Genomic DNA, 26,903 nt, shown 5'->3' with positions numbered 1-26,903 from the left:
AGGGCCTTTGGTCTACTTTCTTCCTGTCTGGAATGTTCTTGCCTTAGATAACCACTGACTTACTCCTTCACATTTTCAAATCTTGATTCAAATCTTTCCTTATCCATGGTCTACTTCATAAACTTTCATATCCTGTTCAAGTACTTTTGAATGACCATTCTTCCATAACACTTATGTTCTAACACATATTCTACATTTTTTGTCATTCTACCTCTTCCTGCTAGAATTGCTCATTACTATTATCACAAACCCCTAAGACAGTGGCTGGAATACAGCAATATATGAACTTACAGTAACCAGGATTGAATGCCTGTAGGCAGAGATAGCATCCTTTAACAAAACAGTATCACTTTCAATCTATGCTAGTAGCCTCTGCAGCTAACTCTACACCACATTCATCTTTTGCAGGACATTACCAAAAGGAGCAAGAAACACCCAATACATTCTGAATCACTCATACCATTTCTACGAATATTATACCCTTAACTGGTAAAAGATCTGCCTTTTAAGACAGACTGGAGGAGTCTGACCAAATGTCCTGTCTATAAAAGCAAAAATCTTTAGATTTCTAGCCTTAACTGGGTTCTCATTCATGATGGCACCAAATCAATGCCATACTTGAGATTTCTTTTACCCATAGGACTCCACTGCCAGATAAAAAATTTTATGCCCTTAATACATTTTAGTGCCAATAACAGAATGACAACAGCATGAACAAATAAGTTTATTTTAATTTTATATAAAGAAATACAGGAGGCAGGCAGACCAGAATTGGTACAGCTATTCCATAAAATCAGTATAGGTGTAGACTCATTCTGTATTTCTGCTCAATTATCCTTAGATAGCATTCTCAAATTCCCCAAAAAATCATCAGAGATGTAAATTAAATGTCCACATTGTAGGCAGGAAAACAGAAATGCAGAGAGGAAAAAGGTATTCTTAAATGTCCTATATGTACAAACAAATACCACTTTTATCTTGTTGACCTGCAAGAGAGACTGAGATAATTTTTCAGCCAAGAATTCTAAAGAAGGGGAAATGGATACTGGGTAGGGAAATAGTCTCTGACAGACTGTCATCATGTTTCACTGCAAAATACTGTCAGTTTACTTTTAGTTTAATTCAAAAGCTGTACATTCAAGTTTTTAGAAATTTCATAGTAGAAAATTTTGACTATCTACTGTTTTCACTTCTAAATAATATTCTTAAATTGTGGTCAAAAATTATAGAAAATATGAGTTTTTGGACTTTGTTACAATTCACCTCATCCCTCTTCAACAATCCACTGATTAAATCTATGACTTTTTAAACTATGAATTTCTTCTTCTAGCATATAGGATGAAATGTGAATGAAAGCTTTCTCATATTCATTACAGCATACAGTGCTCCCCAAACAGTCGGGGTCAAGGGTTAATGAAAAATATCTCTATATTCATTAGTTGTCCTCTTCTCATGCAAATTCTCTAAAATCATACTAGTAATAATGATAGCTAATACTTGTGATATAATATGTTCAAGGCACTAAGAGCTTTACATGAAATGTTTCACATAATACTTCCAAGAATCTTACAAGGAAGGTATTATTCTTAGGCTTATCTTACAAATGATTAAACAAAAGCAGAGGTTAATTATGATAAATATCACAAAGAAAAGTAGCTGGAAGAGTCAAGATAATGTTGAAAAAGATATTCTACAGCTAAAGGCCTTCCTATATTTTACTATATTAACAGAACTCTATTATAATTTGCTGAAGTTTAATAGGTTTCCAGTAACGATAGGTTTTTCTACATAGATTCCATTAACAGTATCTTTCTCCCATTAGAATTCACTGATGCTGAACTTGAAGAGGAAAATATGCTCCCATATTCACATTTTAGGAATTCTTTGATGATAATGGATTAATGACCAGAGAAGGCTCTCTATTTTAATCACAAAGAATCAGATAATTCATATATAAACTTGTGAGCTATGACTGAAGTCTATCCCACATTCTTTATATTCAAAAGTTTTCTCACTGATATGAATTCTCTGATGTTGCGTTAGCTGTGAACCTCGAGTAAAGGCCTTCCCACATTCCTTACATTGATATGGTTTCTCACCAGTATGGATTCTTTGATGTCGAGAAAGATGTGAGCTCTGAGTAAATGCTTTTCTGCATTCTTTGCATTCATAGGGCTTCTCACCAGTATGAATTCTCTGATGTAGAGTAAGTTGAGAGCCATGACTAAAGGCCTTCCCACATTCCTTGCATTCATAGGGCTTTTCTCCAGTGTGAATTCGCTGATGTTGAGTAAGTTGTGAACCACGAATAAAGGCCTTCCCACATTCCTTACACTGATATGGTTTCTCACCTGTATGAATTCTCTGATGCTGTATAAGTAGTAAACCACGGGCAAAGGCCTTCCCACATTCATTACATACATAGGGTTTCTCACCAGTATGAAGTCTCTGATGTTGAGAAAGATGTGAACTCTGAGTGAATGCCATTCTACATTCTTTACATTCATACGGTTTCTCACCAGTATGAATTCTCTGATGTTGAGTAAGCTGTGAGCCACGAATAAAAGACTTCCCACATTCCTTACATTCGTATGGTTTCTCACCAGTATGAATCCTTTCATGTTGAGTAAGTTCTGAGCCGCGACTAAAAGTCTTTCCACATTCTTTACATTCATAGGGTTTTTCACCAGTATGAATCCTCTGATGTCGGGTAAGGAGTGAGCCACGATTAAAAGCCTTTCCACATTCCTTACACTGATAGGGTTTCTCACCAGTATGAATTCTCTGATGTTGAGTAAGTTGTGAGCCATGACTAAAGGTCTTTCCACATTCTTTACATTCATAGGGCTTCTCATTGGTATGAATTCTCTGGTGTTGAGTAAGTTGTGAGCCACGGATAAAGGCTTTTCCACATTCTTCACATTTATAGGGTTTTTCACCAGTATGTATCCTCTGATGTTGCATAAGTAACGAGCCACGAATAAAGGCCTTTCCACATTCCTTACATTCATATGGCTTTTCCCCATTATGAATTTTCTGATGTTGAGAAAGCTGTGAGCCACAAATAAAAGCTTTCCCACATTCCTTACATTCGTAGGGTTTTTCACCAGTGTGAATTCTCTTATGCAGAATAAGTTGTGAGAGCTGAGTAAAGACCTTTCTACATTCTTTACATTCATAAAGTTTCTCACCAGTATGAAGTCTCTGGTGCAGAGTAAGTTGTGAGTTCTGAGTAAAGGCCTTCCCACATTCTTTACATTCATAAGGTTTCTCGCCAGTGTGGACTTTTTGATGTCGGGTGAGTTGTGAGCTACGAATAAAGGCTTTCCCACATTCTTCACATTTATATGGTTTTTCACCAGTATGAATTCTATGATGTAAAATAAGTTGTGAGCTCTGAGTAAAGGCCTTCCCGCATTCCTTGCATGCATAGGGCTTCTCACCAGTATGAAGTCTCTGATGAAGAATAAGCTGTGAATCACGACTAAAGGCCTTCCCACACTGCTTGCATTCATAGGGTTTTTCACCAGTATGAATACTATGATGTTGAGTTAGGTGTGAGGCTCGTCTAAAGGCCTTCCCACATTCCTTACATTTATAGGGTTTCTCAGTAGAATGACACCTAGGATGTTGAGATAAGTAAGTATGCTGATTGAATATGGACATTTTTTCATATATGATCATCCCTTGCCTGAAATATTCCTCCTGATTTTCTTGTTGCTTTTCCAATGTGCCTCTGACTTCCAAATAATCTCTGGAACTCGATTCCTCAAGATCACAGTTTTCAAGCCTGACACTCATGTCCCATTGGGATAATTCTGTTTCATAAGTATCCTTTTTTGGAGATAAGTCTTTATTTGCACTCCTTGAAGGTAAGTCTGAAAGATAAGAGAATATCAACAATTTCTGTTGTCATTTCAGAAGGAGAGTTTCCATAGTAGAAAAGACTATATATGGAAAAGATATACAGATGATAACCGACTAATGATGATTCATTCCACTTAAAATTTTTGGATCTTATGATAGTACAAAAGCAATATACATTCAGTAGAAATTATACTTCAAATTTTGAATTTTGATAATTTCTTGGGCTAGCAATATGCAGTAATATAGTACTCCTGTGATCCTGTAGCGGCAAGCTACAGTTCCTGGTAAGCCACGTGATTATGAGGGTAAACTGATATATGGAAAACCATTTTGTACCCATACAACCATTCTGTTTCTTGGTTTCAGTATTCAACAAATTACATGACGTATTTGACACTTTATTATAAAATAGGCTTTATGTTAGATAATTTTGAACTGTAGACTAACATAAGTGTTATGAACATGTTTAAGACAGGATAGACTAAGCTATGATGTTTGATAAGTGTATTATAGGCATTTTCAACTTATGACATTTTTAATTTACAATGAGTTTACTGGGACAGGAGCTATAAGGTGAGGAAGATTTGGTATAGGGAACTAATACCCATGAGAAATAACTGGCCTACATCAGTGTTTTTCAGATATTATTTAACCATGACTTATAGTAATACCTACTTACATTTCACATCATAACCTGACACATATAATTTCATTAAACAGTATCTACACTGTTTCATTTTTTCTATGCTATTCTAGTCTCTTCTCTGTCACACATACACAGACACTACACATACACACTCACAGCCAAAACCCACTAAACTGATTTCATGCTGCAGTAATATGTTGCTGCCTAGGGTTTCAAAAAATATTAGTGTAGAATGACCTTACATACTAACATGTAAAAGGAACACTAGCGATCAGAGAATAATAAAAATCTAGTGGGAAAGTAAGGGAAGAGAAAACTTTTTTAAGCTAGTGGTTCTCAAATTGGTAGGGCTCAAAACCACCTGGGGACCTTGGTAAAATTAAAGATGCCCAGATACTGCACCAGACTAACTGAAACCGAATCTAGTTCATCAGAAAAAAAGCATGGAGATCTTTAGGTTTAATACTTTCTAAAACCTGACTCTGATTCAGATCATGATTTGTTATCTCTGCCTAAACTTTTAAATACCTTCCTAATTAAACACAGAATAAAATCCAAATCCTTCCCATGACTTGATAAAGCACTCCATGGTCTGGTCCCAATTTATTTATGATTTCTCCATGAGCCTTCTTGGCTTTACTGATTATTTGATTTGTTATCTCTGCCTAAACTTTTAAATACCTTCCTAATTAAACACAGAATAAAATCCAAATCCTTCCCATGACTTGATAAAGCACTCCATGGTCTGGTCCCAATTTATTTATGATTTCTCCATGAGCCTTCTTGGCTTTACTGATTATTTGCCAAACATACTAATTACTTTTAGCTCTGAAAAACTCATAGAACCAATTTCAACTTACAACTAACAGGGCTTGTCAGACATCTCTGAACCTGTCTGCATGAGATATTGCATACTTTTTCTCATTCTTCAGGTTTCAATTTAAGTACTAGTTCATAAATCTTAAATATACATTTCTGCTAACAGAAGACTAGGTAATTTAAATCAACCTTCCTGATGAGAGCAATCACACAAAACATTACAGGCATCTGACTGAAGAAGGCATTGGAGAATTCAACTGGAATAAAGAGTTGGTTGGCTAAAAGTTAAAAAACATACAAATTCACAGAAATAAGCTTATCATTTCAAGCCACTTTTCCACTTGCAGAGGTCCTACAGGTCAAGACAACTGAGATGTGGAGAAACTAAGCAGTGTTTTGGACCATTTCATAAGGCTTGGGCAATAACTGGAGAACAGGGCCCACTATAAAGTTATATTTAGGGTTGGGAACCCTAAATTGGCAAAATTGTGGGGATAGAAAATAGGTCACAGGTTGTCAAAGGTTAGAAATGGGGAAAGAGTTGACAACAAAGGGACAGCATGAGGGTGTAATGGCACTGTTGTACATTGTAACTGTGACAGTGGAGTAAATGTTGAATAAAACATGAGAAACAACCTTCTAAAAGTATGCCAAGCTTAAAAGAAAGTAAAGAAGTTCCACAGAGTCCACAATGAAAAACCAGAAACTAGAAAGGTAAACATACTTTGAAGCCACAGCTACCCTTGGGACATCTGCTATCTTCAACTGCCTACATATGAAACTTAACGGTCTAAAAAAAATATCTGAGATAAGGCCCTGGACTTACAGTATGTCAGGAATTAGAAATAAACCTCTTCACAAAACTGTAACCATCCAAAGCCTGCAGTTCAGAGGGAGAGAAAAAATATTCCCTGGCTTCAAAGAAAATGACAAGGAAATCTTAAGTCTTAGCCATGTAAAAAATTCTGACTTTTATTCTGAGGATGAGGAGCCATTGGAGGGTTGTGAGAAGCAGCATGATAGTATCTGACTTTTGTTTAAAAATCAATCATTCTGGTTGTTTTAAAACATCAGAGAATCAATGGGAAAGTACAGAAGCTGGGTGGATAGAAGCTAGGAGGCTAAGGCAATAATCTACATGGCTTGGACCAGATGATTCTGGAGGAAGGGGTGGAGAAAATAAGATGGATTCTGGATATATTTTGAAGGTGTGATGAAGAGGATTTGATGATGAACTGGGCATGTAACATGAGAGAAGTCTAAGAGAACTCCAAGTATTTTGCCTGGGCATCCAGAACAATACCAGTGCCATTTACTGAGAACTTCTCATTGTAGTAGGAGCAGGTTTGAGAGAGAATATCAAGAGTTTGGTTTTGAACTATCAGATATTATAAAGATGTTGAGTAGGCAAGTATATGTAAAAGTATGGGGTTCTGAGGAGATATTTAGATGAGATATGTGAATTTGAGAATTATCAATAAGTAGATGACTTTTAAAGCTATGGGATTTGATAAGATCACCCAGAGAGAGTTTTGGATACAAAAGGTACAGGAAAGGAAGGGAAGAAAAGAAAAAGGAAGTTTGAGGATTGAGACCTGGGACACTTGAACAGTTAGAGGTCAGGTAGATGAGAAGGAACCAGCAAAGGGAGACTAAAAAGGAAGAAAAAAAAATTAGGAGAATGTGGAATCCCAGAAGCCAAGCGAAGAAAGTGTTTTGAGGAGAAATAATCAATTCTGTCAAATGTTGAGAGAGGTGACTTCTAATTTAACAAAGGCTTTAACAATATGGAGGTTACTTCTGATCTTCACAAGATAGTTTTGGTGGAATAATGGGGATAAGTTCTTTTTTTTGTTTTTAATGTTTATTCTAGGGGAGAGACAGAGTGTGAGTGGGGGAGGGGCAGAGAGCGGGAGATACAGAATTCGAAGCAGGATCCAGGCTCTGAGCTGTCAGCACAGAACCTGACATGGGGCTCGAATTCATGAGCTATGAGATTATGACCTGAGCTGAAGTTGGATGCTTAACTGAGTCACCCAGGCACCCCATAATGGGAATAAGTTTTGATTGAAGCAGATTTAAAAGATGACCTGGAGATATGAAGCATGGAAAACTCTTTTGAGTTTTGTTGTAAAAAGTAGCAGAGAAATAGGGCCATATCCCTATTTGCTTGTTTATCAGATTTGTTTATCAATTTAAGATGGGAGAAATTACAGGTGTACAGATGCAAATGACTGTACCAGACACTGACAAATTGATGTTGCACAAGACTAACAGAACATTGCTCCAAGAATGTTACTAAACAGATGAAAAACGAGTGGAGTACAAAACGAGTACTAACGAGTACTAAACGAGTTTAGTACAAAAGTGGAGATACTAGCCTTAGATAAAGGCACATAAAGTTTATCTATCATAATAGGAAAAGAGGCCCAGTGAGTATAAAGCTGGGAGCCAGACTGATGAAGCAGCAGAAGCTTGTATAAGTTCTCCTCTGATTACTCCCATTACCTCAGTGAATTTATGAATTCAGCTCAGGGCAATCATCTTAGAGTCAGATAAGAGAAATTACAAGTCATGACTATGCAACTGAAAACTTAGCTCTGAAGTAAATAAACAAAAATTGATAGACATAAAAAAAGGAACTAATAAATCCAAAGTCATAGTAGAGAACCTATGATATTGTGATACAATAAGAAATATATATTTAGTTTTTGTTCCTGATTTCTCATACAGAACTCCTAAAACTCTTGGAAACAAGTACCTTTCAACCACACCTAAATTTATGCTAAGGAAGTGACTTTTGGAAAGCCCCTAAAGAGGGTGGGCTGGTTGCCAGGGGAATCAACCATGTGATCAGTGGGTTGGAACTTTTTTTTAAATGTTTATTTATTTTTGAGAGAGAGACAGAGTGAGAGAGAGAGCACGAGCACGAGCGCGCGAGCAGGGGAGGGGCAGAGAGGGAGACACAGAATCTGAAGCAGGCTCCAGGCTCAGGGCTGTCAGCACAGTGCCTGACGCGGGGCCCAAACTCAGGAACGGTGAGATCATGACCTGAGCTGAAGTTGAACATTTAACCAACTGAGTCACCCAAGTGCCCCTCAGTGGGTTGGAACTTTTAGCCCCACCTCTGGAGAGGGCAAAGATGCTGGACATTGAATAAATTACTCATGTCCAATGATTTTATCAATCATGCCCACCTAATGAAGCCTCCAGCAAAAATCCTGACTGAAGGGGTTCAGAGAGTTTCTGGATTAGTGAACACAGTGCTGGGAGGGTATGCTGAGAGACAGCATGGAAGCTCCATACCCCTTCTCCATACCTTGCTAGAGTATAAGTCCTGATAGGTTTTTGTTTTTGTTTGTAAGGCACGTGCCTGACTTAAGCTTTGATTGCTGAGGCATCCACTTCAAAGAGGCATCCATCAAAGATGACTATATTACAAGCCACACTAAATAAAGGAGCCAGGCTGCCTCCCCCATCTGAGATTCCTTTGTTGATTTCAGTAACTAATCATTTGGACCACTTACTAAATTTTTTCTTGCTGCCCTCTTAAGTTCCCGCTTTCATTTTAAATTCAACAATACAGAGCCCAGAAACCCTAGGCCCTCATTCTCAACCTCAACAGAGGCAAAACCCTAGGTCTGTGCACTCTCTATACCCATGCCATCACTGTAGGGCCCAGGGTATGTTGTATCATTTCTAGGTCCTCTAAGTCATAAATCTTTACTTTTTCAAAGTCTCCCAATGGTTATTACTAAAGGGCATCTTGCAATCATAGTAAGAACCATAAAAGCTGGTCCGGCCACATCACTGGTGGTTGCTGATAGGCTGAGACCAGCACAAAAACACTTTCCCTGTGCATCTCTTCCATTGGGCTGTCCCTGAGTTGTATGTTTTATAATAAACTGGTAAATGTAAATGTTGCTCTAAGTTCTCTGAGCTCTTCTAGCAAATTATTAAATCTGAGAAGGGTACTGTGGGAACCTCTGATTTATAGCCAGTCAGTCATAAATACGGGGACAACTTGGGGGTTACAATTGGCCTCTGGGGTAGTAGGCTGTGGGATTGAGCCCTTAAACAGTGGGGTCTGTGCTAACTCTGGGCAGTTAGTATCAGAATTAAGTTAAATTGTAAGACACCCTACTGGTGTCTACCAGGAACTGGAGAACTGCCTCGTATGGGAAAATCCACACATCTGGTGTCAGAAGTACTGTGTGAGTAAAAGGAAATAGTTTTTTCCTTTTCTGTTTTAGGACAGTTATATAAACAGACTAAGAAGAAAGTACAGACTCAGAAGACTGGAACATAATTAATAAGATAGGTATTAACTATATAGATAGATAAAACTAATAATAAAACTAGAAATTGCAAAAACATAGAAAACAAATATAGAATCCTAGAATTAAGTAATTAAGATACTTCTATATAATGTTTGACATAAAAGGAAAATAAAAATTAAACTTAAAATTTAGAGCAAAATACCAAGAGGAACTTGATGTGAAATCCCAAGACTCAACTAATGAATCCTCAGAAAACTCACAGCTTTAAATGTACTTATTAGAAAACAAGAAATAATTAAAAACAAGAGAATTAAGATGTCAACTCAAGAAGAGGGAGGAAAAAACAAAACAAACAAAAGAATTAGCTAGCTAAATGAGAAAGTGAGTAAACCAGAATTTCGAAGGAATAGAAATGGCCAGAAGTCCATTCATTTTTTCCAAAGCAAATAAATGGTACAAAAATATGACACGCTGGGGAAAAAAATCAGATTGGGCACAAATCTAAAACATTGGAAAGGATAAAGAATAGAAGAACATAAATCTAAGACAAGTGCTTATGAGAAAAACCTATACATAATTGAACAGTAAATTAGAAAAACTAGTTGAAATGGATGAAAATAATAAAAGTGATCCATGAATAAAGAAAATCTGAGAATACATCAATAACTACATAAGAATTTTAAATTTGAGTTTAATGTCTATCCTCCTAAAAGGCCACAGACACTGATGATTGATGGTTTGACTGGCAAGGTTATCCAAACCATTAAAGAATACACAATTCAATTCCTATGTAATTGTTGTTGAACATACAGAAACATGGAAATCCACCCAAGTCATTTTACATAGTTAACTAAGATAACAAACCTGGACAATGAGAGCTCAGGAAAACGAAGTCAATCCTATGAACCAACATAGGTCAAATTTTTAAATAAACATTAGCAATGTAGAATATAGCTGTATTAAGGACTGAAACATCATGATTAAATACAATTTATCCCACAAATGGAGGAGTGATTCAACATCAGAAAATCTACTTGAGACCTTGTATTAAAAATTCTCTAGGGACACCTGGGTGGCTCAGTTGGTTAAGCGTCCAACTTTGGCTCAGGTCATGATCTCATGGTTTGTGAGTTTGAGCCCCGCATTGGGTTCTGTGCTGACAGCTCAGAGTCTGGAACGTGTTTCAGATTCTGTGTCTCCCTCTCACTCTGCCCCTCCCATGCTTGTGCTCTTTATCTCTCTTTCAAAGATAAACATTTTTTAAAAATGTAAAAAAATTCTCTAAAGCCAGAATGGCTCTTCTTTAACCTAATTAAGAGTATCAGAAATCTAAAGAAACATATTCAGTAAACATTAGAAATACTTCCAATAAAGTTTGGAAAAAGACAAGAATTGTTTTTCAAATTGTGAAATATTCAAATACTCAGCTCCTACTGATTACAGTTTTAAAAAACTGGCACAAATAGAAAAGAAATAAATAATACATTATATACAAAATGTAAAAGTATCTACCTAGAAATCCACTATTATCCCCTGGACAATTATTAGATGTTTCTATAAGATTATTATCAACTTACAGATATCAACATTTTGCTAACCATATATAGATGTGTATTATGTGTGTGTGTGTGTGTGTGTGTGTGTGTCTATATATATGTATTAGCCATTCAGAAAATATCATACAATAAAACAGTCCTATACATAATATCAACATTTATAAAGTACTGAGAAAATTGCTTTAGAAGAAATGCAAAAGACCATTTAAGAAAAAACTATGAAATTTACCTAAGGACATCAAATGTAGATATAGAAGGTTCAAAGACAAAAGGATTCACAATTGTAAATATGTGAATGATGCATCAGATTTCTTGAAATCCTGTATAAAATATGACCTATATTCTTTTAAAAGCATGCCATACTTTTTTTTAAAAAAGTAAAGAAGATCCAAAGGAGGTACAATGAAGTGAGAACCACAAACCAGAGGTAAACATGCTCTAAAGTCACAACTACCCTCAGGATATTTGTTGATTTCAATTGCCAAACAGTTTGTATCTATCTTAACGGTCTGATATAACCCAAGACGCAAGGCCATAGGCCCACAAAATTTTAGGGATTAATACTGAACCTCTTCACAAAATCAGAATTATCCAAGGCCCACAGTTCGGATAAAGGAAAAAAAAGTCCATGTGATCTCAAAGGAAATGACAAGAAACACTGCAGTCTTGTCCTAGACTCTCAATGAAAAGGAGGGAAAAAAAATCATACTTCATCATTACACAAGAGCCCACATGAATGTAAGAAGTTGCAGAATTAGGCCTGTTCTCTACAAACTGAATTTTTTATATATAGAGCATTTATAAATGCTTGAAATATATGAAAATTAAAATATGAATTCAAAACCATGATAAAGGAACTAAATAGAAGTAAAAAAAAATAAGATCTAGGAGAGGAAGAGAATATCAAAGTTCTAGAAATAAAACGATATAATCAATTATATTAAAATCTTAAGAAAAAAATCTTAAAGGCAGCCAGAGAGAAAATACCAATTACTTACAAAAGGAATAATAATGAGACAGAAGGCAGACTTCTCAAGAGCAACAATAGAAGGCAGAAGACAGTGGAATAATATCTTCAGAGTGCTGAGAAAAAAATAATTGTCAGTATAGAATTCTATACCAAGTGAAATCATCAGGCAGAAATGAAAGTGAAGCAAGGTTACTTTACTAAAAGAACAAAAATAAAAACAGAACATTTACTAACAATAAGCCTTGCTTAATGTATTTCATGACAAATAAAATCATCTCAATGGAAGGTATAATGAAGAGGAATAGAGTGCAAATAAAAGGATAATCATATGAATAAATCTACAAGCAAACACTGTCATTATAAAACAAAAATAATGCCCATTTGGAGGGTTTAAAAGAAAACAATTAAAACATCAGACAGTAACATAATAGATGGGAAAGATGAACCATAGTTAAAGGCACTTTCAGATCCTTCATGTATCTTTCATATTGTTCTGGGGAAAAAGGAAACATTAACTTTAACCATTGTTAAGTATTTAAGTGACACAAACAATAATGATAATGATTAAAGGACCAAAACAGGCAGAAATACTCCCAAAATATTTAAACTCACCAGCAATCACAGGTATGTAGTGTTGGTAAAGGTACAGAAAAAGAGTATAGTCATATACTGCTGGTATGCTCCTGATTTTTGACAGTGAAATATACATTTGACACAGAGAGGTCAGTGTTTCATCTCTCTATAGAAGCTCAACTCACTGTCACAACAGCTTCCAACTTATTTCAAGGTAGACCCAATCCTTTCTGTTTCTCAGCTGGTTGCCTTGAAATCCCAGGTGTGAGGGTGGGGCATATAGTTTACTCAGGACTTTTGCTGCTTCTTGTGTTAATTGTAGTCAGTTCGGTGTGAAGTGATACCTCACTGCAGTTTTGATTTGTATTTCATTGATGTTGAGCACCTTTTCATAACTGTTAGTCATCTCTATGTCTTCTTTGGAAATATGTCTATTCATGTCTTCTGCCCATTTCTTAACTGGATTATTTGTTTTTGGGTGTTGAGTTTGGTAAGTTCTTTTGTATACTAGCCCCTTATCAGATATGTGATTTACAAATATCTTCTCCCGTTCTGTATGTTGCCTTTTCAGTTTGTTGTTTCCTTCACTGTGAGGATTTTTATTTTTATGTAGTACCAATAGTTTATTTTTGCTCGTTTCCCTAGCCTCAGGAGACCTATCTAGTGAGAAGTTGCTACGACCAATGTCAAAGACGTTACTGCCTGTGTTCTCCTCTAGGATTTTGATAGTTTCCTGTCTCACAATTACGTCTTCAACCCATTGAACTTATTTTTGTGTATTGTGTAAGAGAGTGGTACAGTTTCATTCTTTTGCATGTTGCTGTCCAGTTTTCCCAACAACAGATGTTGGTCAGGATGCAGAGAAAGGGGAATCCTCTTACATTGTTGGTGGGAATGCAAACTGGTACAGCCACTCTGGAAACCAATATGGAGGTTCCTCAAAACGTTAAAAGTAGAACTATCCTATGAGCCAGCAATCGTATACTACTAGATATTTACCCATATGATACAAAAGTACTGATTCAAAGGGATACATGTACCCCAATGCTTATAGCAGCATAGCCAAATAGCAACAACAGCCAAATTACAGAAACAACCCAAATGTCCATCGACTGATGAATGGATCAAGAAGGTGTGTATATATATATACATATATATATATATGTATATATATATATACAATGCACTATTACTCAGCCATAAAAAAAAAAATGAAATCTTGCCATTTGCAACAACATGGATGGAACTAGAATGTATTATGCTAAGCGAAGTCAGTCAGAGAAAGACAACTGCTATATGATTTCATTCATATGTGCATTAAAAAAATTTTTTTTAAATGTTGATTTATTTTTGAGAGAGACAGACAGAGTGAGTGCCAGCAGGGGAGGGGTAGAGAGAGAGGGAGACACAGAACCTGAACCAGGCTCTAGGCTCAGCCGTCAGCACAGAACCCAAGGCAGGGCTTGAACTCACAAACTGCGAGATCATGACCTGAGCCCAAGTTGGACACTTAACCGACAGCCACTCAGGCACCCCAAATATGTGGCATTTGAGAGACAAAATAAAAGAACATAGGGAGAAAAAAAGAAAAAGAGAGGCAAACCAAGAAACAGACTCTTTAATTATACAGTACTGATAGTTGCTGGAGGGGAGGTAGGTGGAGTAATGTGTTAAATAGGTAATGGGTATTAAGGAGGGCACTTGTGATGAGCACAGTGTTGTACGTAGGTGATAAATCACTAAATTCTACAGCTGAAACTAGTGTTGTACTGTATGGTAATTGGAATTTAAATAAAAACTTTAAAAAAAGAAAAGACTTCTGCAAAGCAGTGTGCAAACACTGTATGTGGATTGAATGAGTGCCTTAATATTAAAACATTTAATAATTAATAAAATATTTAATTTTCATTAAATGTGTATATTTTTCAAACATCATTACAATTAATAAAAAACTACAAAACTATATTTGCATTAAAAGAAATAAAGTACAGGGGCGCCTGGGTGGTGCAGTCGGTTAAGCGTCCGACTTCAGCCAGGTCACGATCTCGCGGTCCGTGAGTTCGAGCCCCGCGTCGGGCTCTGGGCTGATGGCTCAGAGCCTGGAGCCTGTTTCGGATTCTGTGTCTCCCTCTCTCTCTGCCCCTCCCCCGTTCATGCTCTGTCTCTCTCTGTCCCAAAAATAAATAAACGTTGAAAAAAAAATTAAAAAAAAAAAAAAGAAATAAAGTACATGTGACAAAAAATTAAAGATAACCACTAAGGATAAAAAATAGTATACATCTTCCAAATTAAACAAGGGGGAAAATGGAGTTTAAAAAAAACAAAACAAAACAGGGATGCCTGGGTGGCTCAGTCAGTTAAGCGTCTAACTTCAGCTCAGGTCATGATCTCACGGTTCGTGAGTTCAAGCCCCACATCAAGCTCTCTGCTGTCAGTGCAGAGCCCACTTCAGATCCTCTCTCCCCATCTCTCTCTAGCCTACGTCGGCTCATGTGTGTGCTCTCTCTCTTAAAAATAAATAAACATAAATAAAAAAAAAAGAGATGTATCCATCCTGATTATTAGGAAAGAAATAAAAGAAGGAAGCACAGAAGATTAAGAGTAGACAAAAAACATAAAATAGGGAAGAAATAAATCCAAGCATACTGGTAATAGCAACTAAATGGAGTGAACCCTCAAATAAAAAAATAGGGGCATCTGGGTGGCTCAGTTGGTTAACTGACCAACTGTTGATTTTGGCTCAGGTCATCATCTCATGGTTCCTGAGTTCAAGCCCCCCATCAGGTTCTGCACTGAGAGTGCAGAGCCTGCTTGGGATTCTGTCTCCCTCTCTCTCTCTGCCCTTTCCCTGCTCTCTCTCAAAAATAAACAAACATTAATAAAAACACTTATTTTTGAGAGAGACACAGACACACACACACACACACACACACACACACACACACACACACACAGCGTGAGCGGGGGAGGGGCAGAGAAAGAGGGAGACAGAATCAGAAGCACACTCCAGGCTCAGAACTGTCAGCACAGAGCCCAACACAGGGCTCAAACCCACAAACCACAAGGTCATGACCTGAGCCAAAGTCAGACACAACACTTAACCTGACTGAGCCACCCAGGTGCCCCAAAATAAAAATTTAAAACAAAAATAAATTTTGGGGCGCCTGGGTGGCTCAGTTGGTTGAGCAGCCAACTCTTTGATTTCGGCTCAGGACATGATTCCAGGGTCATGAGATTGAGCCCTGCCTCGGGCTCCATGCTGAGAGTGGAACCTGCTTAAGATTCTCTTTCTCTCTGTTTCTCCCTCCCTCCTTCTTCCCCTCTCTCCCACTCACATGTATTCTCTGTCTAAAAATATATCTAAAATAAAATAATAAAATACATAAATTTATTCTTAGGTAATATATTGTAGTGGTTACCAAACATGTCTGAACATTTGAACAACCTAAGTAGCTTCAAAACATAATATTTGTATCCCATGCTAAGAGATTGTGATTTAATTGGTCTGAGGTGTGGCCAGGGATCTGGAATTTTTAAACGAACTCCAGCTATGCATACAAATTTAGAAATTATTTCCATATTTTTTCCCAAAGTGTTCAAATATAATTCACATACCTACAGTTTATTCATTTAAAGTATATAATTCAATGATTTTTTTTCCAATTCAATGATTTTTAGTATTCACAGAATTGTGCAACAATGACCACAATCTAGAGATTGTATTCTTATCACCTCAAAAAGAAACCTGTGTCTATTAGCAGTCATTTCCAATTTCTCTATTTCCATTCTCCAATTCACCTTCATCTCCCACCCCCAGCACTTGGCAACCACTAATCTACTTTCTGTCCCTATAGTTGTCTATTGTAGACATTTCATATAAATGAAATAATGTAATACACAGTCTTTGCATCTGGCTTCTTTCACTTAGCATGTTTTCAAGGCTCATCCATGTTGTAGTATGTATCAGAACTCCTTTTTATTGCTAAATAATACTCCATTTAAAGATATAACAAATTTTGGGGCGCCTGGGTGGCGCAGTCGGTTAAGCTTCCGACTTCAGCCAGGTCATGATCTCGCGGTCCGTGAGTTCGAGCCCCACGTCAGGCTCTGGGCTGATGGCTCAGAGCCTGGAGCCTGTTTCCGATTCTGTGTCTCCCTCTCTCTCTGCCCCTCCCCCGTTCATGCTCTGTCTCTCTCTGTCCCAAAAATAAATAAACGTTGAAAAAAAAAATTAAAAAAAAAAAAAAGATATAACAAATTTTATTCATCCATTCATCAGCTGCTAGACATCTGAGTCGTTTCACGTTTTGGCTGTTGTATTGCTAAATAGTAATCCCTTGTAAAATTTTATTTATTTATTCAGTCAATAGCACTTCATGTCTGTTGGCTATTTGTATTTCCTTTCCCTTTTTTTTTAAACAAAATAGTGATATTAACCCCTTATCAGACATATCATTTGTAAATATCTTCTCCCATTCAGTAGGTTGTCTTTTCATTTTATTCATGGGTTTCCTTTGGTGTACAAAAGCTTTTTATTTTCATAGTCCTAAGAGTTTATTAAAAGATTAGTGCCTATGTATTCTTTTAGTTTAATGATTTCAGGTCTCAAATTTAGGTTTTAAACCCATTTTGAGTTTATTTTTGTGTATGGTGTAGGAAAGTAGTGTAGTTTCATTCCTTTGCATGTAGCTCTCCAGTTTTTCCAGAACAAAGAAAAACATTTATTCAAAAGACTCTCTTTCCCCCAACTGGCTATTGTTGCCTCCTTTGTTGTAGATTAATTATTTTAGCTTTAGTTTTATGAAAAATACTATTGGCATCTTGTTAGGTATTGCACTGAATCTGTGGTTTGCTTTGGGTAGTATGGACATTTTAACAATTACTAATTCTTCCAATCCATGAGCAGTGTGTATCTTTCCAACTGTATTATCTTGAATTTCTTTCATCAATGTTTCATAGTTTTCAGAGTATATGTCTTTTACCTCCTCAATTTGTTATTTCCTTTTCCTTGAACTGCCTATGAATGTCTTTTACCCACTTTTTAAAAACAAAATATTTCCTTTTCCTTAATCTATAAAAGCTTTTTATATTCTAGGTATTAATTTCATTGTTGTCAATATGAATTACAAATATATTCACCCAATTCAAGGCCTTTTATTTTCTTTATGTCTTTTTATAAAGAAAACAATTTTCATTCAAACATCAATCTATTGATGATTATTTTTAAAAAGATCTAAACAGAACCTTTAGAAATGTTCTTAGTTCTCTTTCAAATCTGACCCTCTATGAAAATCTCTTATTGCTTGTTATTTTTGTGATTTAGCTTATTTCTTTAAACATTTCACCAACATTTTGTATTTATATCTAAAAATACCAATATGTGAAATCATTTGCCATGTAATCTGTTGTTTCTTTAGATTATCTATCACTCACCTATGACCTGTTTCCTTGTGGGTTGGATGATCTTTGTGAGCTCATCTTTTGTTGATCTTAATTTGTGAGAATTCTAAAACCCTCTTACTTTCCTTCAGAGAGGATGTGCATTTTCTTTCACCAGAAGTCAGAGGGCACCACCTCAAAGCATAAAATTTGAACTCCTTTTCTGGAGTTGCCAAATTATATTTATTTCTTAATTACTCTATCATTCACTCTTCTTTAATTATGCTTTTCTGTTCCTCCTACTAAGTTAACACCCACCCTAAACTCTCTACATTTACTACTCCATTTGTCTGCAATACTGTTCCTGCACAGACTGGCCTGACTCCTGCCCTTACTTCAGTCAAGTCTTTGTTCAAATATTACCTCCTTAGAGATGTTTTTTAAAAATCTACCTATCTAAAATAGCTCATCCATACTCCCCAGTTAATTTGCCGACTCTCCTTTACTTTCAAATTCCTTATTGTTGCCTGCAAACTATTATATTTATTAAATAAATGTATATATGTAAATATATACACACAAACACATATATTTTTATTTCTCCCAGAGAATGTAGCAGAACACAAACTTTATCTAGATCATCATTTCTCCAATACCTACTATAGTCCTTGGTAAAGAATAGGCTCTTAATAAATATATTTTGAATGAATGAATACATTTTAAAGGGAGACAATATAAATCTAAATACAAAAAAAAAAATCTAGAAAGGAATTGACTCCCAAGTTTACATACCACTGGAGAAAAGGAAGAGCTCCTCCTTTGAGAGTGGGAAGGACTATCATAAGAGACCAAAAGGGAGAAGAGTAGGGATTAGGTGGGATTCCTTAGAGAGATTGTGCTGAAAAGCCCTTGCTTTTCTTCTCAAGTCAGAAGTCTTTTTTCCACATGACTTGGGTCTCAAAGGCAGTGTACCAACCAGTAACTTCATAAAGCCTTCAGAGAAAAGAGGAGTGAATGGGTAAAAGACAGGGACTTCAAGAGTCTAAAGAATAAAGTGATCATTTAGGTTGGAAAATCACTTGTTAAAAGTTTTAACTGATATAGGATGTCTCTTATTTTGTTATAGGAAAAGTCCAACAAACTTTCTTAGACAATCACATGTTCTTCCTGAGCTATTTTCCAATAGAAGGTGGTTCTAGCACATTCATTCAAAGAACAATACAAAGTTCTTAAAATGTAATATTCAACTACAAAACACAAATAGGAGCGAAAGTATTTGTTGTAATGGATTGTTTACCTGACCTAATCTACCCTATTACTATGTAAATAATATAAGCTTTTCTATTGTCTGAAAAACAATATATTTCTGGATCTAATTTTCAAAATATTTTTAACTCCTTTAGCATATCTAAATTGTTAACAATGCATAGCCTGTTTTTCCTGACAATATTGTAAGTGTCCCAGAATTCAAATCTAGCCCCTTGCTTATCAAATAAGAGAGAAAGAAGAGCGATAATTACACTGGAAAATGGAGAAAGCAAATATGCCCTATGAAATATTACTATTTCCAGTAATTCAAATATTCTCATTCCTTTGAGAATAATAAGAGGCAATTCAGTTACTTAAAAACAATCGAAGAAAGCAGCCATTCCAAAGGTAGATCCTGAAATACTAGGGGTACATTTCCTTACCTACTAGTGACACCAAGTTACTATAGTTCTCCAACATCACATCTCTATACAAATCCCTTTGAGCAGAGTCCAGGCATTCCCACTCTTCCTGAGAGAAGTCAATGGCAACATCCCTGAACATCACTGATCTCTGAAACAACAAATATAATACCAGTTGTGGAAATAAAGAAAATATTTTTTTCAACAGAGGGGAAATGACAGGGTACTCTCCACAAAGGAGGTAAAAAACAGCAGAAAGCCACTGACATAAATGAGACACTAAAGAAATCAATTCTTCTGAAGTACCAACATATTCCTGTTGCTATAGGTAATTCCTGCATATAGAACATCTCATTATGCAGATAAGTCTGGAAATTAAAGATGTAAAGTCGCAACTAAAAGAAATAGCACACAAAGGCAACCTGTACAATACTCTATCATTCACTCTTCTTTAATTACACTTGTATCTTGTGTATCATATGTTCTCAATAAATTCAAGTTTCTCTTCCTTATTCTTTAAGAAATAAGAAAAATAACTGGGGAAGTTTTTTTGTAAAATCTCATAAAATCTGCTTCTTATAAATTTTGTGTAAAATTAAGGAATTTATTGAAACCTCAATCCATCATTGTATCAGGATATTATCTCATAAGCATTTTCCTTCTTACCAATAATTTAGTACATATTTTAATAGGCTGCAAAATAGCTCCATATAATGAATGTCTGACTTACTAAGTGTGCATTATTTACACATTTAGCTTACATAATAATCTCATAAGCACTTCTTACTTTTGGGAGTCTACAATTCTCAACAACTTTTGCGTGTGAATGATGATCTTTGTTGTACTATTTATCACTTATAAAATGCACATTTTTCCTTGTTCTAAGCAACAGAAAGGTAGAAAAGATCATCTAAACTTACATGTACAAGATTAACACATAACTTTGACTCTCAAAATTATCCATATTATTGCTTTATGTCAATTATGGATTACCAGGGAAGATCCCTGATCTCTTTCAGGCTCTAATCATGTTCTAATGGATCTTAAAAGCTCACAAAGCATGAGCTCTGAGGCCAAAACTAATGATCTTGTCTAACCAGGAAACTTAGGTATAAAGAGAAGTTCAAAGTTTTCTCATGTGTGGTACAATTAACAACCTTCTCTATCTTATAAAATCAGGGAATCTGCTTTTGTTAAATCAGTGCTTCTAGTCAAAGATGCTCCAAGTATTTTTGAATAATTACGTGAATATAGGTTGATTAGAAAGACAAACTTAGGAAAGATTCTCATCACTTATAAGACTGGAATGCTGGGGAGCACATTGCTGAGTGGGGTCAGTTAGGAAGGACATTTCAGAAATAAGGAATGCAAATGTGCACATACTCTGTAAAAAAAGTGACTACTTAAACAGAGCATGAAAAAACACCAATTTACCTGAGCCATGGTTTTTAGTGCTCCAAGAAATGATCAATCCTCCTCTGGATTCCTATCTTAGAGAAGCACAGAGTCTGAAAAAGGCAGAGCTAGAGACAAGAAAACCGAACCATGAGACCATGCTTTTTGCAAAGTTCCAAATGAGTAAGTTAGAATTATCTTTGTTGCTCTCTTCTTCCTGTCTCTTGCTCCCATCACCAAAAAAATACTAACTGGGACACGTACAGGTGATGGTTGTTACTCTGATCAAACTTAATGCTCTCTATATACAAAAAGACAATATTTACAACAACTTCTCTACTGTTTCTGAAAAAAAAATTATAGATAATACATTTATACCCTTTATGCCAAAAATAGAGATAATGACCAACAGTTATACACATTAAAAGGCACAATTAAATGCTTGCTTGCAACTACTTAAAATAAACAAATCAGATTTATAAGATGACAATATTCAACTAAGCATATTTTTAAGTTCCATTTAAAAAATTTTAATTCCAGTATAGTTAACATACAACGTTATATTGTTTTCAGGTGTACAATATACTGATTAAACAATTCTATACATTACTCAGTGCTTATCATGTTAAGTGTACTCTTAATCCCCTTCACCTATTTCATATACAACCCCACCCAACTGCCCCTCTGGTAACCATCAGTTTGTTCTCTATAGTTAAGAGCCTATTTCTTGGTTTGTCTTCTTCCTTTCTTTCTTAAATTTCACATCAGTGAAATCATTCAGTATTTGTCTTCCTCTAATTTCATTTAGCATTATACTCTCTAGATCCATTCATGTTGTTGTAAATGGCAATATTTCATTCTTTCTTATGACTAGGTAATATTCCATTGTGTGTGTGTATATGTATGTGTGTGTGTGTGTGTGTGTGTATATATATACACACTACTTCTTTATCCACTCATCTATAAATGGACACTTGGGCTGTTTCTATAATTTAGATATTATTAATAATGCTGCAGTAAACATAGGGGTACCTATATCTTTTTAAATTCGTGTTCTCATAGTCTTTGGGTAAATATCAATAGTGCAATTACTAGATAATATGGTAATATCTTGGCTATTGTAAATAATGCTGCTACAAACATAGGGATGTATGTATCCCTTTGAATTAGTGTTTTGGTATTCTTTGGGTAAATACTGGTTGTACAATTGCTGGATCATAGGGTAGTTCTATTTATAATTTTTTGAGGAACCTGCACACTGTTTCCCAGAGTGGCTGCACCAGTTTGCATTTCCACCAATTGTGCACCAGGGTTCCTTTTTCTCTACATTGTCACCAATACTTATTGTTTCTTGTGTTTTTGATTTTAGCCATTCTGACAGGTGTGAGGTAATTCTCATTGTGGTTTTGACTTGCATTTCCCTGATGACGAGCGATATGGAGCCTCTCTTTATGTTTGTTGGCCATCTGTGGGTCTTCCTTGAAAAAAATGTTCATGTCTTCTGCCCATTTTTTAATTGATTAGGGGTTTTTGTTGATTTATATAGCTTTTTTTTAAATATATATTTTGGATTCTACCCCTTTATCAGATATGTCATTTGCAAATATCTTCTCCCATTCAATAAGCTGTCTTTTAGTTTTGCTGAATGTTTCTTTTGCTGTGCAAAGCTTTTTATTTTGAAGTAATCCCAATAGTTTATTTTTGGTTTTGTTCCCCCTGCCTCAAGAGACATATCTAGAAATGTGTTGCTATGGCTGATCAGAGTAATTACTGTGTTTTCTTTTAGAATTTTTATGGTTTCAGATCTCACATTTAGATTCTTAACTGACTTAAATTTTTATATATGGTATAAGACAGTGATCCAGTTTCATTCTTTTGTATGTAGCTGTTCGGTTTTCCAAACACCATTTGTTGAAGAGACTTCTTCCCATTGCATATCCTTGCCTCCTTTGTGAAAGACTAATTGACCATATAATCGTGGGTTTATGCCTGAGCACTCTATTCTGTTCCACCAATCTGTTTTTGTGCCAGTACCACACTATATTGATTACGATAGCTTTTTAGTATACCTTGAAATCTGGAATTGTTATACCTCCAGCTTTGTTCTTCTTTCTCAAGATGGCTAATGGGGGTCTTTTGTGGTTCCATATGAATTTTAGGGTTATTGCTCTAGTTCTGTGAAAAATGCTGTTGGTATTTTGACAGAGACTTCATTAAATCTATAGATTGCTTTGGGAAGTATGGACATTTTAACAGTATTTGTTCTTCCAACCCATGAGCATGGAATATCTTTACATTTGTGTTGTCTTAAATTTCTTTCTTTTTTCAATTTCATCAATTTCAATTTCTTTAATCTTTCATTTATTTTAAAGTTTTCCGAGTATAGATCTGTCACCTCCTTGGTTAAGTTTATTCCTAAGTATTTTATTCTTTTTGGTACAATTGTAAATGGGATTATTTTCTATTATTTATTTATTTTGAGAGAGTGAGCATGTGAGCAGGAGAGGGCAGAGAGAGAGAGAATCCTAAGGAGGTTCTGCACTGTCAACATGGAGCCTGAGGCAGGGGCCCAAACCCATGAACTGTGAGATCATGACCTGAGCCAAAATCAAGAGTCAGACGCTTAGCTGACTGAGCCACCCAGGTACCCCCTCCCCAGGATTGTTTTAACTTTTCTTTCTGTGTGTTTTTTTTAATGTTAATTTATTTTTGAGTGGGGGAGGGATAGAGAGAGGAGAAGACAGAGGATCTGAAGCAGGCTCTGTGCTGACAGCAGAGAGCCTGATGCAGGGCTTGAACCCACAAACCATGAGTTCATGACTTGAGCCAAAGTCGGACTCTTAACTAAGACTGAGCCACCCAGGCGCCCCTTGTTCTGCTGTTTAATGGATTTCTGTATATTGATTTTGTATCCTGTGAACTTAGTGAATTCATTTATCACTTCTAGTAGTTTTTTGGTAGAATCTTTTGGGTTTTAAATATATAATATTATGTCATCTGCAAATAGTGAAAGTTTCACTGCTTCCTTACTGATTTAGATGCCTTTTACTTCTTTTTGTTGTCTGATTACTATGACTAGGCCTTCCAGTACTATGTTGAAAAAAGTGGTAAGAGTGGGGGCGCCTGATGACTCAGCAGGTCAAGCTTCTGACTCTGGATTTCAGCTCAGGTCATGATCTCATGGTTCATGAGACCTAGTCCCATGTCAGGCTGTGCACTGACAGCATGGAGGCTGCTTGGGATTCTCTCTCTGCCTCTTCCCCATGTACCCGCACACCTCTCAAAATGGATAAACATTTAAAACAAAACAAAACAAAACATTGTGAGAGTGGACGTCCTTGTCTTGTTCCTGGTCTTAGTGTTTCCCAGTTTTTCCCATTAAGTACGATGTTAGGTATGGGTTTTTCAAGATGGCCTTTACTATCTTGAGGACTGTTCTCTCTAAATCTACTTTGTTGAGGGTTTTTATCATAAATGGATATACTTTGTCAAGTGCTTTTTCTGCATCTACTGAAATGCATGAAATGATCATATGGTATTTATCCTTTCTCTTGTTGATGTGATGTATGACACTGATTAATTTGTGAATACTGAACAAGCCTTGCATCTCAGGAATAAATCCCATGTGATCATGGTGAATGATTTTTTTTTTTTAATGTATTGTTGGATGTGGTTTGGTAGTATTTTATTGAAGAATTTTGCATCTATGTTCAACAGAGATATTGGCCTGTATTTCTTTTTTTTAATTAAATGTTTATTTATTTTTGAAAGAGAGAGACACAGAGCATGAACAGGGGAGGGGCACAGAGAGGGAGACACAGAATCTGAAGCAGGCTCCAGGCTCTGAGCTGTCAGCACAGAGCCTGATGCAGGGCTTGAACTCACAAACTGGGAGATCATGACCTGAGCTGAAGTCGGATGCTTAACCGACTGAGCCACCCAGACGCCCCTGTATTTCTCTTTTTTACTGGTGTCTTTATCTGGTTTTGGTCTCAGGGTAATGCTGGCCTCATAGAATGAAAGAAGAAGTTTTCCTTCCTCCTCTGTTTTTTGCAGTAGTTTGAGACTAGGCATTAACTCTTTAATAAATGTTTGGTAGAATTCACCTGTGAAGCCATCTGGTCCTGGAATTTCGTTTATTGGGAGTTTTTTGATTACTGATTCAATTTCATTGCTAGTAACCAGGCTATTCAAATTTTCTATTTTTTCCAGTTCAATTTTGGTAGTTTACATGTTTCTAGAAATTCCTTAATTTCTTCTAGGTTGTCCAGTTTGTTAGCATATAATTTTTCATAATATTCTCTTATAATCTTTTGTATTTCTGTAGTGTCAGTTATTTCTCCTTCATTTATGATTTTGTTTAGATTCCTCTTTTTTTTTTGTCTTTTTGATTAGTCTGCCTAAATGTTTATTAATTTTGTTGATCTTTTCAAAGAATCAGCTATTTCTTTTTCAAGTTTCTATTTCATTTACTTGGGCTCTAATCTTTATTATTTCCTTCCTTCTACTGGTTTGGGGTTTTGTTAGTTCTCTTTCTAACTGCTTTAGGTGTAAGTTTAAGTTGTTTATTTAAGATTTTTCTTGCTCCTTGAGGTAGGCCTGTATTGCTACAAACTTCCCTCTTAGAATAGCTTTTGCTGCATCCCAAAGGTTTTGGATCATTGTGTTTTCATTTTCATTTATCTCTATGCATTTTTTGATTTCCTCTTTTCTTGCTTGGCCCATTCATTGTTTAGTAGCATGTTACTTAACCTCCATGTATTTTGTGTTCTTTCCAGATTTTTTTCTTATGGTTGATCTAGCTTAATAGTGTTGTGTTTGGAAAAGTTGCATAATAGGACTTTAATCTTTTGAATTTGTTGAAACTTGTATTTTTTTATTTTTTTAATGTTTATTCATTTTTGAGAGACAACAGCATGAGTGGGGGAGGGACAGAGAGAGAGGGAGACACAGAATCTGAAGAAGGCTCCAGGCTCTGAGCTACCAGCATAGAGCCCAACACGAGGCATAAACTCACAGATGGCAAATCATGACCTGAGCTGAAGTTGGACACTTAACCAACTGAGCCACCAAGGTGCCACTGTTGAGACTTGTTTTATTGCCTAATATGTGATCTATTCTGGAGAACATTCCATTTGCACTTGAATAGAATGTATATTCTGCTGTTTTAGGATGGAATGTTCTGAATATATCATTTGATCCATCTGGTTGAATATGTCTTTCAAAGCCATGGTTTCCCTATTGATTTTCTTTTGGATGATTTGTCTATTGATGTAAGTAGGATGGTAAAGTCTCCTATTATATTACTATCAATTACTTCCTCCCTTTATGTTTGTTATTAGATGCTTTATTTATTTGGGTGTCCCATGTTTGGTGCGTAAGTATTTACAATTGATATCTATTCTTGTTGGGTTGTTCCTTTTATCATTAGATAGTGTGCTTTGTCTATTTTTATAATTTTTGTTGCTTTAATGTCTTATTTTGTCCAATATAAGTATTGCTACCCCAACATTCTTTTCACTTACATTTACATGACAACTGTTCTTCTATCCCTTCACTTTCAATCTGCATGTGTCTTCAGATCTGAAATGAATCTCCTGTATGCAACACAGAGATGGGTCTTGCTTTTTTCCCCATTCTGTCACCCTATGCCTTTTGATTGCAGTGTTTAGTCCATGTACATTCAAAGTAATTATTGATAAGTGTGTCCCTATTGCCATTTTGTTTACTTGTTTTACATTTTGTTAC

General features: G+C 35.8%; 1 protein-coding gene across 3 annotated transcripts in view; it reads right to left on the bottom strand.

Moving 5' to 3' along the window:
• Positions 1-711: 711 nt before the first annotated feature.
• The window catches only part of LOC115502502 (zinc finger protein 420), a 125,249-nt gene continuing 99,057 nt past the window's right edge, over positions 712-26,903 (bottom strand). The window contains exons 3-5 of one of the 3 annotated variants that reach the window (XM_030297924.2): positions 21,195-21,283; positions 19,782-19,911; positions 712-3,878 (exon numbers count right to left, since the gene is read on the bottom strand). In XM_030297924.2, the coding sequence (XP_030153784.1) occupies positions 1,948-3,878; positions 19,782-19,911; positions 21,195-21,203 (2,070 nt within the window). In that variant the 5' untranslated portion in view covers positions 21,204-21,283 and the 3' untranslated portion in view covers positions 712-1,947. The remainder of the gene's footprint in view (positions 3,879-19,781; positions 19,912-21,194; positions 21,284-26,903) is intronic. The other 2 variants (XM_032591444.2, XM_030297926.1) reach the window with 2 other exon arrangements.

This window comes from Lynx canadensis, chromosome E2 (genome assembly GCF_007474595.2).
Source record: "Lynx canadensis isolate LIC74 chromosome E2, mLynCan4.pri.v2, whole genome shotgun sequence".
NCBI lineage: Eukaryota > Metazoa > Chordata > Mammalia > Carnivora > Felidae > Lynx > Lynx canadensis.
This window is presented reverse-complemented; position numbering and strand designations above follow the sequence as displayed.